The sequence below is a fragment of the Pterocles gutturalis genome, unplaced genomic scaffold, assembly GCF_000699245.1.
Source record: "Pterocles gutturalis isolate BGI_N339 unplaced genomic scaffold, ASM69924v1 scaffold32591, whole genome shotgun sequence".
NCBI classification, from domain to species: Eukaryota; Metazoa; Chordata; class Aves; order Pterocliformes; family Pteroclidae; genus Pterocles; species Pterocles gutturalis.
The window spans coordinates 1-15,054 of record NW_010101554.1 but is presented as its reverse complement, the minus strand read 5'-3'; the positions used below and the strand labels follow the sequence as shown (position 1 = coordinate 15,054).

General features: G+C 42.5%; 1 protein-coding gene across 1 annotated transcript in view; it reads right to left on the bottom strand.

Annotated features, from left to right (window-relative positions):
* The window catches only part of BICD2 (bicaudal D homolog 2 (Drosophila)), a gene marked incomplete at its 5' end in the record, with an annotated part of 17,412 nt that extends 2,735 nt beyond the window's left edge, over positions 1-14,677 (bottom strand). The window contains 3 exons of the mRNA XM_010083857.1: positions 10,971-11,122; positions 12,231-13,250; positions 14,225-14,677. Of these exons, the coding sequence (XP_010082159.1) occupies positions 10,971-11,122; positions 12,231-13,250; positions 14,225-14,677 (1,625 nt within the window). The remainder of the gene's footprint in view (positions 1-10,970; positions 11,123-12,230; positions 13,251-14,224) is intronic.
* Positions 14,678-15,054: the final 377 nt, after the last annotated feature.

Here is a 15,054-nt window from a genome sequence, read left to right as displayed (position 1 = left end):
GGCCAGTCTCCGTGGCTCCTCTGGCCCCACTCCAGCAGCTCCGTGTCTGTCCTGTGCTGAGGACCCCAGAGCTGGGTGCAGCACTGCTGGGGAGGCTCAGCAGAGCGGAGCAGAGGGGGACAATCCCCTCCCTCGCCCTGCTGCTCACACTGCTGGGGATGCCCCCAGTACAAGGTTGGTTTCTGGGCTGCAGGCGCACACTGCCGGCTCATGTTCAGCTTCTCATCACCCAACACCCCCAAGTCCTTCTCCTCAGGGCTGCTCTCCATCCATTCTCCTCCCAGCCTGTGTTTGTGCTTGGGATTGCCCCAACCCACGTGCAGGACCTTGCACTTGGCCTTGTTGAACTCCATGAAGTCTGTTATGGTCCCACCTCTCCAGCCTGTCGGGGTCAGCAGCATCACTGTAACCCTCTGCCCTGCTGCTCTGCACTGTCAGATATTTTCTTCACTTGGGCTTGGGAGCAAGGCACAGACTAAAGATTACAGGGAGGCCTGAGGGCTGTGGAGTTTCCCTCCAGTTTTCAAACACAGTCATGACATCGGAGGTAAAAAGCACAAGTTTGGTTATATTTCTGCTTTCTTTTCTACCCACACCTCAAACCTGATTCCTTCAAAGCTACATTCCTGTAAACCAGGGGAATGTCCAGCAAGTGTTTCCCATGTCTTGAGGAATGTAATGCGATTGCTTCAGCAAAATATGATCTGGCACTGGGGTGGCAGTATTTCATTCGCAGTATTACCCTGCCAAGAGATTTGGCCAAGGTGAAATTGCAGGGAGGTTTTTTCCTCCTTTCCCAGCTCCTTTCCTGTGACTCAAAATATATCCACTTTTTTTGTACAGAACAGGAAGTTAATTTAGCCCCAAAATGTTCAGCTCATGAAGCAGCGTCAGGGTTGCTGCAGCCTGTTTACTCACTTGGCTTCCACCAGAGTGGTGCTAATCCAAGCCAGCCAAGGCAAGAGTGGCAGATTTCTTCCCAGCCCCATGTAGGAAAAAAAGAGAGGATAACAAGAAAACAAAACCATTGCTGTGAAGCAGAGTACAGATGTCCTGCAGGGTCTTGCTAATGTCCCTTAATCCTCTTCTCTAAACCTTTCGGGTATTACTCAAATGTCTCTTGATCTCTTTTGTGCCAAACCTGATAGCTGACTGGTAACACAGACAAATGCTTGTCAGAGTCGAGAAGGCAGTAAAGTCGTTTGCACATGAGCCAAGCTATAATTAAAGCCACGATTTTGACTCTAAAAGGTCATTATCTCATCAAGCTTTCTGTAAGCACAAAGGTTTAAAACATCAAATGACTGTCCCTGGAAATTACAAGGCATTCACTATTTCAAATACCTAAATTAGCTTTTTTTTTTTTCCCCATAAAACTCTATGCAGGGAGTTTTTCCTTCCTTCCCAACAAAAAGGAAGCATTATCAGTAGCATACATGCAGCTGCAGTTTTTACTGTACCTGAACAACTGTTCTCACATATATCGGAGAGGACCGCGGAGAGGCGGGCGTGTTAACTACTTTGACCACGTACAGTCACCCATCCTAAACCTGTTCTCCTGACCTTTAGGTCAAATGTTCTCCTGGTGCAAGCGTGACTGTCCAGGGTCAGAGGAGCACTACACTATGCCAAATACAGCAACTGTTCACTTGAACAGAATAAAGGAGGGCTGAAAAGTTTCCTAGAAGTCAAGGTAGATGTTGTGGGCACAGGGATGTGTCCTACTTCCTTCCTTCCTGCTGTTCACTGACTCCCAATTTAATTTTCTAAAAAAAAAAAAAAAAAAAAAGTAGCCTCCCGAAGTGTGTAAGGCGACACAGCCTCTGCCACTACTTTAGCTTAATGCAAAGCTAGTAGTAGTAGCTACGGCAGCATTATTTTGTGGTATGTGTACCTACACTTTCGCTGTTTTGCAGATATAACAATAAAAGATCCTTCCCTTTTACGATCTCATTTGCCATGTGCTGAGCTACTCCCCAGCTGTACATTCAATGCAAAAAATCATTAGAAGGTCAGAACAGAAAATGCCTTTGTTTTAAAAACACCTTTGAAAGAAGATAATTGAGCTTTCATGCTTTGAAGAAGAATATTAAATTAGCATAAGACTTTTGTACCGCTACACATTCACAGTTAAGTGGATAGTGAACAGAAGGCTTTGATGTTGCCTATTTTCTTATGACTGGTAATTAACAACAACAAAAAAGGAGCTTAAGGAAACATCAACTAGATTTTAAAAACACACTAGCTAAAACAAACATCTACACAGAGAAAATAAATATCCCAAATGTTAAATATAATGATGAGAAATAAAAACTAAATCCTCTAAAGCGCTATCTGAAGCCAAATTATTGAAAAAATATAACAAAGGTTTGTCTCGCTTTCAAAAGCTGAATACCACTGCTTCCCACAAATGCCAGTTGTGCCTTATTCCTACAGACCATTTTATTTAAGCTTTAGTGTGTACTATATTAATAACATTTACAGCTAAACTCACTCTTGAATCAACATCTGTTCTGGGAAAAAAAAAAAAAGCGATGTAACCCAATGCACCTGGGTGTAATTACACTTTTTGCCCCCTCCCCTGCGATCGATATGAGGACCATATGACAACTTCCAAGGCAGCAAGACAGATGGGACTGAAAGAAGCCTTTTGAAAGAAGCATCAACTACTTTAACTTCTACCTCGAGAGATTAAATTGTCAACCTACATAAGAAATTAAAATATGGAGGATTAAAACCACAGTTTTTTGTCTTTATTAAGAACTAGGAAACATATCAGCAGAGCAGCAGTTCAAATGACACGTACATGAGCACTGACTGCATTTGGCTATCAGGGACATTAGCCACCTGCTATTTCAAACTGAATCTTTGTATTAGAAATTAATATTAAAGACTGAAATTTAACACCTTTCACACACCTTCCTCTCGCCCCAACCCCTCATGAAAACCAGCTCATCTGCAGTGAAAGCAATAACTTTGTATTACTGAGGGAGGAGCAGAGGGAAAAGGGTTATGGCAGGAATAAAGCCACTGAATCTCCTTTCACAAGCTGGCCGTCTCCTCCGCGCTGTGTGGCAAACGCAGATGAGCCCCACTACGTACGGCAGAGCTGTGCTCCTCAGCACCGAGGGTAAGGTGTAGAGCCAGCCTATGCACAATCTGGATTTTTAAGAACACAGAATGTTGTTACTAGAGACTGAGAGCAGAAAACAGGCATGCCTTCAGAAACTAGACCGTAACTACAATCCCACCCAACCTGAGCTAGTCTCCTCTGAAGGAACTCACACTGGATAGCGTTTCGCACACCCAAAAACACAAGTACATTAGTTTTTTTAAAAGTTGTTGAAATAGAAGTATTAGAAAGCTTAACCCCACGTAAGCATGCTCCAGGCAGACCCGCTGGCCACGTGCACTGGTCCCAGTGCAGCTGCACCACAACTCGCACAGCCCCGTCTGCGGGACCAGCACCCTCTCCTAGGGCCAGCATCTTTGAGACATTTTTAGGAAGGGTACTAAACCCATCTCTTGCCTTGGCTTGCACAGCTGTAAACTCTAGTAATGTGTTCTTCAAGAGTCCTTGAAGAACAAAATAAAGCACAAATCCTGAAGAAGGCAGAAGAAAGAACACCCCAGATTTAGGCAGTTGAGGATTACAGAGAAGCAAGTTCAAGGGAATAACTCTGGAAACCTTAGCCAATTGCTAATTTGCAATTACTTACTCGATATCTTGCCCTGAACACTCACCTGAGTTGTATGTTTGAAAGGAATAAACACTGTGGCCTTTCTTTGTAGAAATCATTGTGGTTTTCACTAAGAACAGAGAACAATTTCTAGCCAGCTACAGCTTTCCAGAATGTTCACAATCAGCCATAATCATCAACAGCCATCAGTAAAAGCTATTAAAGACAGTAACCAGACCACAAATTTCTCTTTTAGTTTGAAATATATGGGAAGAATTATCTCCTGCACTGAGAGGGAACAATCGGCCCCACATTGCTGGACACTACAGCCCTTCTAAATTTCCACCAATAAAACCTCTCAAGGAGAGATCATCAACTTTTAAGGCAAATTCCCTCCTCCTAGAATTCAAAAGAAAACTCTTTTCTTTTTTATATTTAAAGATTGCCACTAGATTAGAAGGAAGTCTAAAGCTATCGCACAGGCAGGACGTTATTCCCAGTTCTTTACTGAAGGGGTAAGAGGGTAGCAAGGGGTTGAGCAGCCAGTCCTGAACTCTCCATCCCTCTCCACCCTGTACCACTGAAGCTGTCCACATGCTTTGCTTTTGTTTTTTTTACAGAGTACGAGCACTGACACTTTCTAATAGCTGCCAAATGAAACCCAGGCTTGCCTATCTAAAACACTAGGGATACAAATAGCTACTGCTGCAGTAGTCTCCTGTCTAAGGGATTTTAAAGCAACTCAACTTTCCATCTTGATTAAAAACAAAAGGGCAGACAAGCTACACAACAAGAGCTGGCATTGTCTCTACTCTACCACTATCGTATCAGAGGAACACCTCCAGTGTTTTACTCTCCTCAGCAGTAGGCATTCGAACAAAGCACCGCAGCACGCAGGAATCAGCGGTGTGGACATGGCCACTTCAAAAAACATCTGTGAGAAAAGTGCAAACTCATTGTTGCAACCTGGGTGCGGGGTCTATTTACGAGGGGCACCTTCACCACGGCTGAGTTGCAATATATCCAGCATGACTTGTAGTAGACATTTTAACTGCCAGACACATTAGAACCTAGAGCAGGCACACCAGCGTCATCAACGTGACTATGTGCAAGACATTGCTCCTATTTTTTTGTAACACGCCTATTTGATACTTGAATGCCTTTGTCCTGCCTGGACATCTACGTGCTTTCACATGGGCGCTGGTGGCCCAGACATTCTTCTCTCCAGACATCATTCATCACCTCTAGATCTAGCACCAGGAACAGGAGGCAGATGCTGTTACTCCCATCTGGGAATCCCATTCTGGAAATTTTCAAAGTCACATTTTCTGTGTCTGGCTCCTCTGAGTATTTATCCTCCAGGATATTTTTAGAGAGGTTGAATACTTCCACTGTGTGGAGTCCAGTATGAAGACCCTTTAGCTATAATTCTCAATCCTGTGAGGACAGCACTGTTCTCCACATTAAACTCTTATATTCTGCAGGCCTTTGACACCCATGAACACAAAAATATTTTCCCAAATGCTTCAGATAGGTGGAAAACTGACAGAGCTTGTATAATTCTGAACTGACGTGTGTACTCATTTGAAACACCTTTTATCTGTTCATGAACAACAGCTAGCTGCTAGTTTCTTATGTGCAATCATAGTTTTGTTTATCACAAGCACTATCTTGTAATTTTCATCTCACGTCACATGCCATCAGTCTTCCCCAGTACGTTCTAACACTTGCCACTTGTCTGGTTGCTGACTTGTTGCAGAGTTGGCCTCTCTCTCTTATTTACAGTTTATGAAACACTGGAACGCAGGGATAGCCATTAACTACCTCGAGGCACATTTGTTCCATGCTTTTGAAAGTCTTCAGATTCTGCTAGATTTATTAATTACAGTTCTATCTTTATTTTAGAAGGATAAGAAATATCTGTTCTCTTACTATCCTTACTTGTTCTCAGGCTCTGTAGAGGAAACAGAAAATACACAAAGAGCAAATTTGAGAAACCTGTGTCTTTAATCAGAGGAGTGAATCACAGAATGGTTTGGGTTGGAAGGGACCCTAAAGACCATCTAGTTCCATCCCCTGCCACAGGCAGGGACACCTCCCACTACACCACAACTTCACTTCTCAGAGACGGTTTAAATTTCTCAGGGTTTATTAAGCCAAATGCAACCTCACATGAATATAATTGGTTTTGTTGCCTGACCTTGAGCAAATAAGCCAGGGAGGAGCCAGCTTGGCTGGTTTCAGCCTGCTTTACTCTATCCACCGCAAGAGTTTGGCTGTAACCTGTCACACAGGAGGTACTCGTAGAGAGAAGAGACGATGGTGTGCTCCCATGAGTCCACATAGTGCCTAGCATGCAAGTTAAAGAGACAAGAAACTTGCAAGCTATATCAAAAGACAGAAAAACACCAGAAAAATAACACTGGGAAGAGAAAGGAGAAAAACCATGTTGTACATTCACTGTGTCTTGTTTCTGCCATTTTCTATATTCAGTGGAATTTTTAAAAGGATGCCCACTCGAATTCTAGCAAATCAAAGTCAAGGAGAAGAGTAGCATAACAAAATAAATTAACCTTTGCTTTTTAAAATGCAAAATTGTGTTTAAACTGCCTTCTTGTCCAATCCATGACAAGCTTTTCTCAGTGCACTTTTCTTGGCCATGAAGCAATGGCCATACTGGTCTCCTCTTCATCTAACCACCCTTTAAGGACTTTAACCTGAATTGCTAGTTGATGAATCTGTGTACCTGTGCTTCACTGTCACTTGCAGTGTACTCTAGAAATTGCACATTCAGAGGTGTTCTCCGAACAGCTAACAGAAACCTACAGTCTTACTCCCTCCTTCCTTACTGAAAAGTTAAGCTAAACAAGCCTTGAGCTTAAATACCAGGGTGGATTTTTCTCATCTGTTTTCATACAGTATTTTTTCCCCTGTAATCAGTTTTAAGGCACCTGAGCTCTAATGTGCTTGCAAGTTTGAATGACAAATTGCTTACAGGCAACCTAGAAACACATTTTGACCTACAAGAAAAGAAAACCATGCTTCACTCCCACCCCAAATCATTAGAAACCAGGACATACTCTCCTCAAGTTCACTCAAAGCACTTGGGAAAAGCTCTTTGCCTAGCAAAGAAAGGAATCAGTCTTTCTTCTGACAATATTTTAGAGGAAGATTAATTAATTTCTCAATTTGCTACTAACCTCCCTTCCTCACACTTAAGTAGGAATATAGATTGTTCTGTATAAAAAAAAAAAACCTTTCCTTCTTCTCAACTTATTAAGTGAGAGTTAAAAAAAATAAATTAAGTCTACCATAAAATATTTTTGGAGGTTAAATATTTTTGCCAGGAAAAAACAGCAGCAGCTCCTGGCTCTGTGCTCCCTATGCACCACTTTGAAGCCACCTGAATCCCACCAGCAGTATCTACCTCTAGTCTGAGGACTCCTGTTCTCTCACTCACTGTTTTTTCCTTACTTGGTGCTGTTAACATAGGGTGTTGGTCACATTAAACTCAAATACTCAACAAACACTTTGAAAGTAGCCCCTTGATTCACACAGACTTGAACAAAGACCCGAGTGAAATGAGCTAACTGCAAATATGTGCTCTTTCTACTTTTCTGTTACAGAGATGCAGTTAAAACTGAAGAGACAGTTCAAACTCTGCGAGTAAACACTGCATCTTAAAGACTTATTCTGCCCTTTGGAAACTTACATTGGAGGTTTTACTTGAACACAAATTAGTTATTAGTTTATACTGTCTAAGGTAACATTTCTAACAGGAGTTGTTTATGTGAAGCCGTATTTTCTTTTGCCTGTTTGCAAGGATGTGTTCTTTAAAATACAGAACATACCCACCCAGGTATTATTTGTAGTTCAATGGTGCAAGTGCACTGTAGAAGTGACTGCTTTCTTTACAATGGTCAATGTGAATACAAGCTATTCTGTTTTTAATTCCCAAGTAAATACATTTATAACCCCCTCAGAACAGCGACCACAATAGTGCATTTTGTGCGATGAATTTTGAGAGAGATTATTTTGGGAAATAGTCTTTCAAACATCTGCACCAGCTAGTAGGTAAAATACAGGAGCCAGACTGTATCCATAAAGCAGTACCACTCCACCTCTTGTAATAAAGCTGAAGGCTGCACCCTAACAAACGTTTGCTGCGTCATCCTCAGGCCTGGTTTATTTACATTTTGCTGCTGCTCGTTAGCAAGCACAAACCCACTTGACAAAGGAAAACAAAAAAGATGTTCAGCTTCTCTTCGGATTTTAAAAAGAGAAGTGATTGCATCTTCTTTTTTTTTTGTGGTGAAAAGAGAGTTGACTAATGAAGCATCAAAACGTTTGACTGTAATACAGGGACACATAAACACCTCTTACAGTCTAATTAAGCAGATAAATTCCATTTACAGCTCTACAGAGCAGATTTTAAATCTGGCTTCCAGTGCTTTCAGTCTGTTTGTACATACAGCAGGGATAAGTGTGTTGATAAAGAAAATCTGAACTTTAACAGGACAGCTATTGCGTGTACATCTACAGTACATTATGCACATCTAGATTTACTCCTTTGTATGACAGCTTACTTCTAAGTGCACAGTGTTGTCGAGAGTGCTGCAGCAGTCCCTCAGTGCTGGCAGCTGTTAATCTGTGTTTTGCAAGCCTGCCTTTGTCTCCAGGCTGAGGTCTTATTGTATTTTCATTACTTATTAAAAATAGCTGGTAGTATTGTCAAATTAGGGGGATTAACCTACTTTAAAAAGGAAATTAGGTCAGTTACTATATTGATGCCCAGCCTCCAGCTCTCCTGTATTGTTACAGCTCTCTTGCACACTGCAAAATGGGCGTCTTCCTGGGGAAAATACGTACCCGTGTGCAGCAGCCTGCTTCACTCCACACTCGAACTCAACACTGAACACACACAGGGAGGTAAAACCCCCACTGCTCGTTATTAGTCTCTGCTGACACAAACCTCTTGGCCAGAGAAGAAACATGACTTCCTGTAGATTCTTACGAGGTGCTCCACTAGCAGGTTGTTTTCAACAGTGACGCCAAACTGGGCTATCACATCCTTCTGATATTTGAAACACACCTAAAAATCAGACTCCTAAACAGTTTTTGAGGTTATCTTCACCAAAGTACCTCGGAATACCCCTTCCAAACCTACCTTACCCAAAACAGAGACTTGGATGAAGCCACCACTAGCAGAGGAACGCACTCGCCAGCCACCAGGCTACGAACCCTCTCTGAGCAGAGCCCAGGGAGGGAAAGCGTGGCAGCACCCTCCGTGCAGTTACAAGCCTTGATTGCTATGGTGGCATCTGAAACACTGGGCACGCTGGGAGAAAGAAGCAATTCTTCACGCTCTGTGCAACTGCTGCTGTCTCAGGTTCAATGCAAAATACGAGCCCAGCTGCTTATCTGCCATGCAACCATCCGGAATGCAAGCGCTCACAAGACAAAAGGCTTGGTGGCTCCATTCACTCCATCCTCAGCTTTTTGAGTCCTCCTTTGCTCTTGGCCCCTTATTTTTTTCACTACAGTCACTAAGTAAAGACTCAGAAAGGACAGTTGCTCGTTTAGGCAAGGGAGTCTGCTGTGCCCTCCCAAACAGAGCTCACTCTTGCTCCAGGACAGCGCTCCGAAGCCCGCTGCTTTCAGAAAAACTTCCCCATGCCAGGGAATCCTCATTATTGTCTTCCCAGTAAAAGGACAAGATTGACCTCTAGATAATACACCAAGAGAAAGGCAGAGAGAGAATTACCCCCTGGCACTTCTCGGACAGTTCTTCCTCCCCAGAACAGTTCACAGTCACTCTCCACTGTCACACGGAGGCAGGGAAATCCACGCGTAGGGAAAACATACTGCAGTTACCTGTCGTTAGACAGCTAGCTACATGCAGCTAGGAAAAATAACTGAAATTTAACGGTATGCTTTTTCTCTGTCCTCTCAGCTGATCTACAGCTAACCAAGAGATCGCAATTTCTACATATTAATTACACACCAGAAAAGGAGAGAGAGAGAGGACAGAAAGTAGGACAAATCTAAACTGTACAGGGCATTCCTTTCTCTTGCATAATGAGCTACCACAATTCAACCTTTCCCATTCCTTGGTATCCATTTCTCCATGCTTCCCCACATGCACAGCTATTGCCGAGAAAGGCTGAATCACCGGGAAGCTTAAGATTGCTCAAGGAACATGAGAGCTGCTGCAGAACCACCCCCACAAGAGACCACACAGAAAAGCCTCAGGAATCCTCCTAAGCACCCTCGTGATTCCTTACTACGGCACTTCTTAGCAGATGACAGAAAGAACACTTTTTCTGTTTCTTTCTTTTCTTCATTTTTTTTCCTAAAGAGTCCAGAGAGGGCAGAGAATGAAGCAGCATACGGCACATCCAGACTCTCCCATCCCCTTGCGTCAGCGTAAAAGCAAGTGTCTAGGTTACATTAACCAGCATCCTTCACAGTCTCTCTTCTCCGTCTTCTTTAGGCAATGCAGGGAATATGCAGGCGAATGACCATTGCCAAGGGTGTCCCTGTGAATCCCACCAAGCTGGGACTGACAACTCTTAAAGCTCTTTCTTTTCCTGTTTTCCAGGCTCATCTCCACATAGGAGCCAACTGAATGAAGCAGACGTGGATTTTGTCATGTGATGTTGTTGCTTTAACATTCCCCACCAGAAACGTGTAGGCTTAAAGGAGAAATCAATGATGGGGGCAGTAAGCAATGTGCAGATCAAAATAGCGTTTATCACTTCTACAGCACGTAACACACCAGCAGGTATTTTTTTGTCTGTTAACATCACAAAGCACAAGTGAGAAGCAGAAACAAGTTCGAAAGACATATGCAACCCAAATCAGCTCACGCAGGTAAATGCAATGACAGAGATGCCAACTGCAGGATGGACAACCCAAGAACAAGAAGATGTTTGCCACATCTTTACTTTTTTCTGGATCATTACAGGTCAAGCAGTCATATCTTCATTCACACTTATTTTGCATTGTTACATGTCACTCTTCAGAGTTAATGATTTCAAGAACCAGGGAGAATTTTGCACCCAAATTAAATAAACATAGCCACAACAACTTATTGTCTTGTAGCAACATACTATATCCCTGGCATTTTCCTCATCAACCAGAACATACCGCAGACAAACGCTGTAAGCAACGAACTTAGAAAAAGGCACCCCACCCCACCATTCTCTGCACAGGTAGGCAGGCAGGACGTTCAGCTCTTCCCCCACACAAGAAAGGAATGACATTTTGCAGAGTTTATATGTTCTTTACCTTGTAGCAAACATTGCTCTCAGGGAAGAGAAGGTAGCAGCATCCTCTTTCAAAGCCTTCAGCTCATTTCGCAGCTTCATCATTGTCTCCGTAACCATAGCTTTCTCATTTTCATACTTGCTTTTTAAGTTGGCAAGGGCTACCTCTGCAGTCTATTGTTTACCAAGAAGAACAGAAACGCACTAGTTAATGAAACTCTTCACAAAGCGTCTGGCTAAGAGATTCCTAATCACTATTCACATAATGAAATATTTACGTGGTATGGGAGTGTTACACTTCTAGTCAACTTTTCTTGTACAGATTAAATAAAATTTCATTTCTGAACACCAGAAACATATGGGACATACGGGTCACCTACTCCTATTAACCATGCAGCAGCATCCAGGAAGTTACAGAATACATATTTAGTGACACTGATTTCCAACTACTAAAAGAAATTAAACATTACATACTTCAACACAAAGAACAAAATAGTCTATTTAGTATCTCTACATTTAAATGCATTCATCAATCACTTGCGCAGTTCTCTAACCCTTACAGCATTTTGCCTATCTTGCATTTTGGGACATCTGTATTAAAATGTGCAAAAGAAAACTGAAAGTATGTATGTATTTCTTAAAACAACACTATAACTTTTTTTTTTTAAGACAATTGCAACTTGCACTATTTTTAACTTTAGAGGAGACAATGAAGCATATCACATGGTCTTTCGGCGGCAGTTATTTTAATCTACTGCACTGCTAATGTGGATCAAATAGCACAGCCCAATCCCCAAAGACTAATTTTACCTTTCACCCCTGTTATTTTGACCATGTTCTTACATCACATCCTTGTCTTGGAAGGCTTTCTCTATTTTGCAATTTGAAAGAGAAGAGTACTTAACAGCTCTTTCAAAGGTAACTACTAGAATTCTTTCAAGTAAGAAAATACGGTTGACCTCTTTATTTTAGGTGGCTTACATTAAATATAATCTGATATAATTCAGACAGGCAGTAGATTGAAGCTACCTTGATCTTAATAAAAAGTCTCATGAGTACGTGACAAGCAAAGATCAGTTAGGCCCCAGCACTCAGATTTACAGCTGGACAGCTGTGTGCCTCTAATGAAACTGTCTGCGCCAGCCTTGTACCAAATGAATATCAGCAACAAAAGCCCCAGAGATCAGAGGGTACGGCAGTATGACCTCAAAGGTAAATTCTCTTGTGTTTGTCACCCAATTCCCTGACACTACAACCTTCACATCTGTTAAGACCCTGTTACCTGTTTGTTGGCCTTCAGCACAGTTCTCAGAGTTGCTATCTGTTCTCTCTTGGTGCTCAGCAGGGACTTCAACTTCAGGATTTCTTCCATGAGAGCTTCCTTGTCTTTGTCCACCACTGGCCCAAGTTCTTGAGTAGCAACACGCTGCCTGGACAACTCAGTTGTTCTGTCCACGGCAGCTTGCAGGTGTTTGATCTGATCCCGGATTATAGCAATCAAGTTGTAAATGTTCATTGGTTCCTTCCGAGGATCTGACACAGGAGACGGTAGAGATGACACTGGAGACGGGCTGCTGTCACCGCTTCCGTTCTCTGCCTTTCCTAGATCTATGGTTAACAGCCCTTTGGAAAGAAGAATAGGAGACCTTCTTCCCTTGGCCTCTGGACTACTGCGTCCACCTTTGCCTTCCTTGTAGTAATCCAGCATCACTCTGTTTGGAGTTTCATTGTTGCACATGCAGACATGGTGGTATAAGTTGGCCAGTTCTTCACTGAAGGTGACTAGTTCATCTTGGGCCACACTGAGGCTGCCCTGTGTTTCTCCAGCAACATCACTGACTTTCTTCAGCTCCTTCTCCAGTCTGGCCACCTGTTCTCTATCATGCCGACTGGATTTTTCCAGTGAGGTGATCTTTTCAGTGAGACCTTGGCTCTCAGTCTCATACCTGCTCTTCTCTTCCTCATACTTAGACTCACATTCTTCGTACTTGGCCTTAAGATTTTTAAGCTCTTCCTTTAGGTCAGCAATCTCTGCCACTGCCACTTTATACTTGCACTCTAGGATCTCTGGCCCATTGATGTCAACTTCATAATAGTCTCCATCTTCGTGGCTGTCTCGGTCCTTCTCATTGTCAAGGGCAGACTGACGCTCCTTGCTGACCTGAAGCTTCTTCATTGCATTCAGGTTCTCTGTGAGTCTGCCAACTTTCTCATGCTGCTCTGAGAGGGCCCCTCGTGTATTTTCCAGCTGCTTCTGAGATTCCTGTAGCGTTGCTAACAAGTTCATCTTTTCTCTTTCCATCTGAAACGCATGAACACAGACATCCACATAAAGGGAACTGTATCGCTTAAACGGTTTCATTATAAGAGACAGCAACTTAACCAAGGTCCGTATGGCTACAGAAATCTGATCCCTTGCACATTATGGAAAAGGCTATTGAATTTATTCTAAAACCATCTCAAGAACAGCATTCCTTGCCAATTCTTTCTCATTTCCACTTCAAAATGCACATTTTTACACATTTCTTCCACAGCTGATGGTCTCATTGTGAAAACATCCTTACAGCTGAAGATAAGCTGAAGTTATCTTGCTAATTATCAAGTAAATATTAGCAAACATGCAGCTAATCTATGATGGAAGCTTGGAGCTTCATGAAAGATTCTGAAATACCGAAACTTCTAAAGTTTCTTCTCTGAAAATTCTCATTTTGAAGAAATACAGCATTTTTTTTTCACAAAGGCTTCTTCTTATAGAACACTTAAAACATGCTTGACAAAATAACTTAAAAACATTTCTAGGCAACACAGATATGTACCTTGTTTCAAACTCTCCAACTTCCCAATAGCAGAAATATAACACAGAAATGCTTGGTACTGATTAAAACTTCAAGTTCTGTGAACTAATTACAGCAAATACTTATGGTGTACAAAACTCCTTTTGGTGAAGATGACTGGAGGAACTATCAATTTTTGAACAAAATACTATCTTTCTCACTAGTGACATAATGAAGTAGACACAGCGTATACTGCACAGAAGAGGCATTACAGCTTTTCTCTACACATAGGACATGACTGCTAGCTTCTTTGCATTAAAAAAAAAGAAAAAAGCTATGGTTTTGCACTGACAAACTTCACATTCTAAATCAATCAGAGCCTTTACAAATATTGTTCATACTGTATGGTGGCCACGTGAGATTTTGAGAAGACTGAAATTACAACCCAAACAAACTCCAGCAGCTTCTTGGAAGTATACAATTGTTTAGGAAACCCATTTACCTGTACAAGCTGCTGTTTCAGTTTCTGGATTTCAGAAATGTTTAATTCACTCAGAAGATCTGAAACCAGGCTTGGGGCTGGAGGGAAGCTTTCATTTTTCTTGGGCGTTGATGTACTATTCTTGCCATTGCTGAGTTTACTGAGGCAGTTTTGTTCAAATCCGTTCATGATTTCATCGTTATTGGGCTCTGTGGCTTCATCGCTGAACTTCAGTCCATCCAAAGAGATGTTCAGGTGGCTGTTGTACATGGAGTCGTTGATGTTCATGTAGTGAGAGAGCTCCTTACGAAGATTGTTCTTCTGCTCCCGCTCTGTTTTCAGCGTCTCTAAGGCCTCCTCAAGCTGGCGTTCAGAGATCTCCTTCAGCCGTATGGCATCTTCTAGCTGGCTGTTGAGAAATTCTGTTTCCTCTTCAAGCCTTTTGATTTCATGTTTCAGGCCTTCAAACTCCACCTGGAGATATACAAATGGAGGGGGGGGGGAGAAAAAAACCCTAATGAAAATGTCTGGAACACTGGCTCGATCAGAGATAAGGCTAGAGCCCTGGATGTGTCAAAAATGAGGATGGCACTCTGAGTAGATCAATGGTTGTCCCTGATATTTGGCTTGGGAAAAGAATCTTTGGTCGTAGGCTTGCCAACCTGGTAAGGAAGGCTTTAAACTAATATTGCCAGGGGAAGGGAGCCTTAATCCATCCCACTCTTACCACTCCAATGACAGAAAAGCCAGCAACAAATGCCCAGAGCCTGGAAAAGGTTCACAGGCTGGCATGAGGGCGGCTAGAAGGCAGCACACAGGAGCTCCAGCCTCCTTGGGAGCCCAGCTTAAGT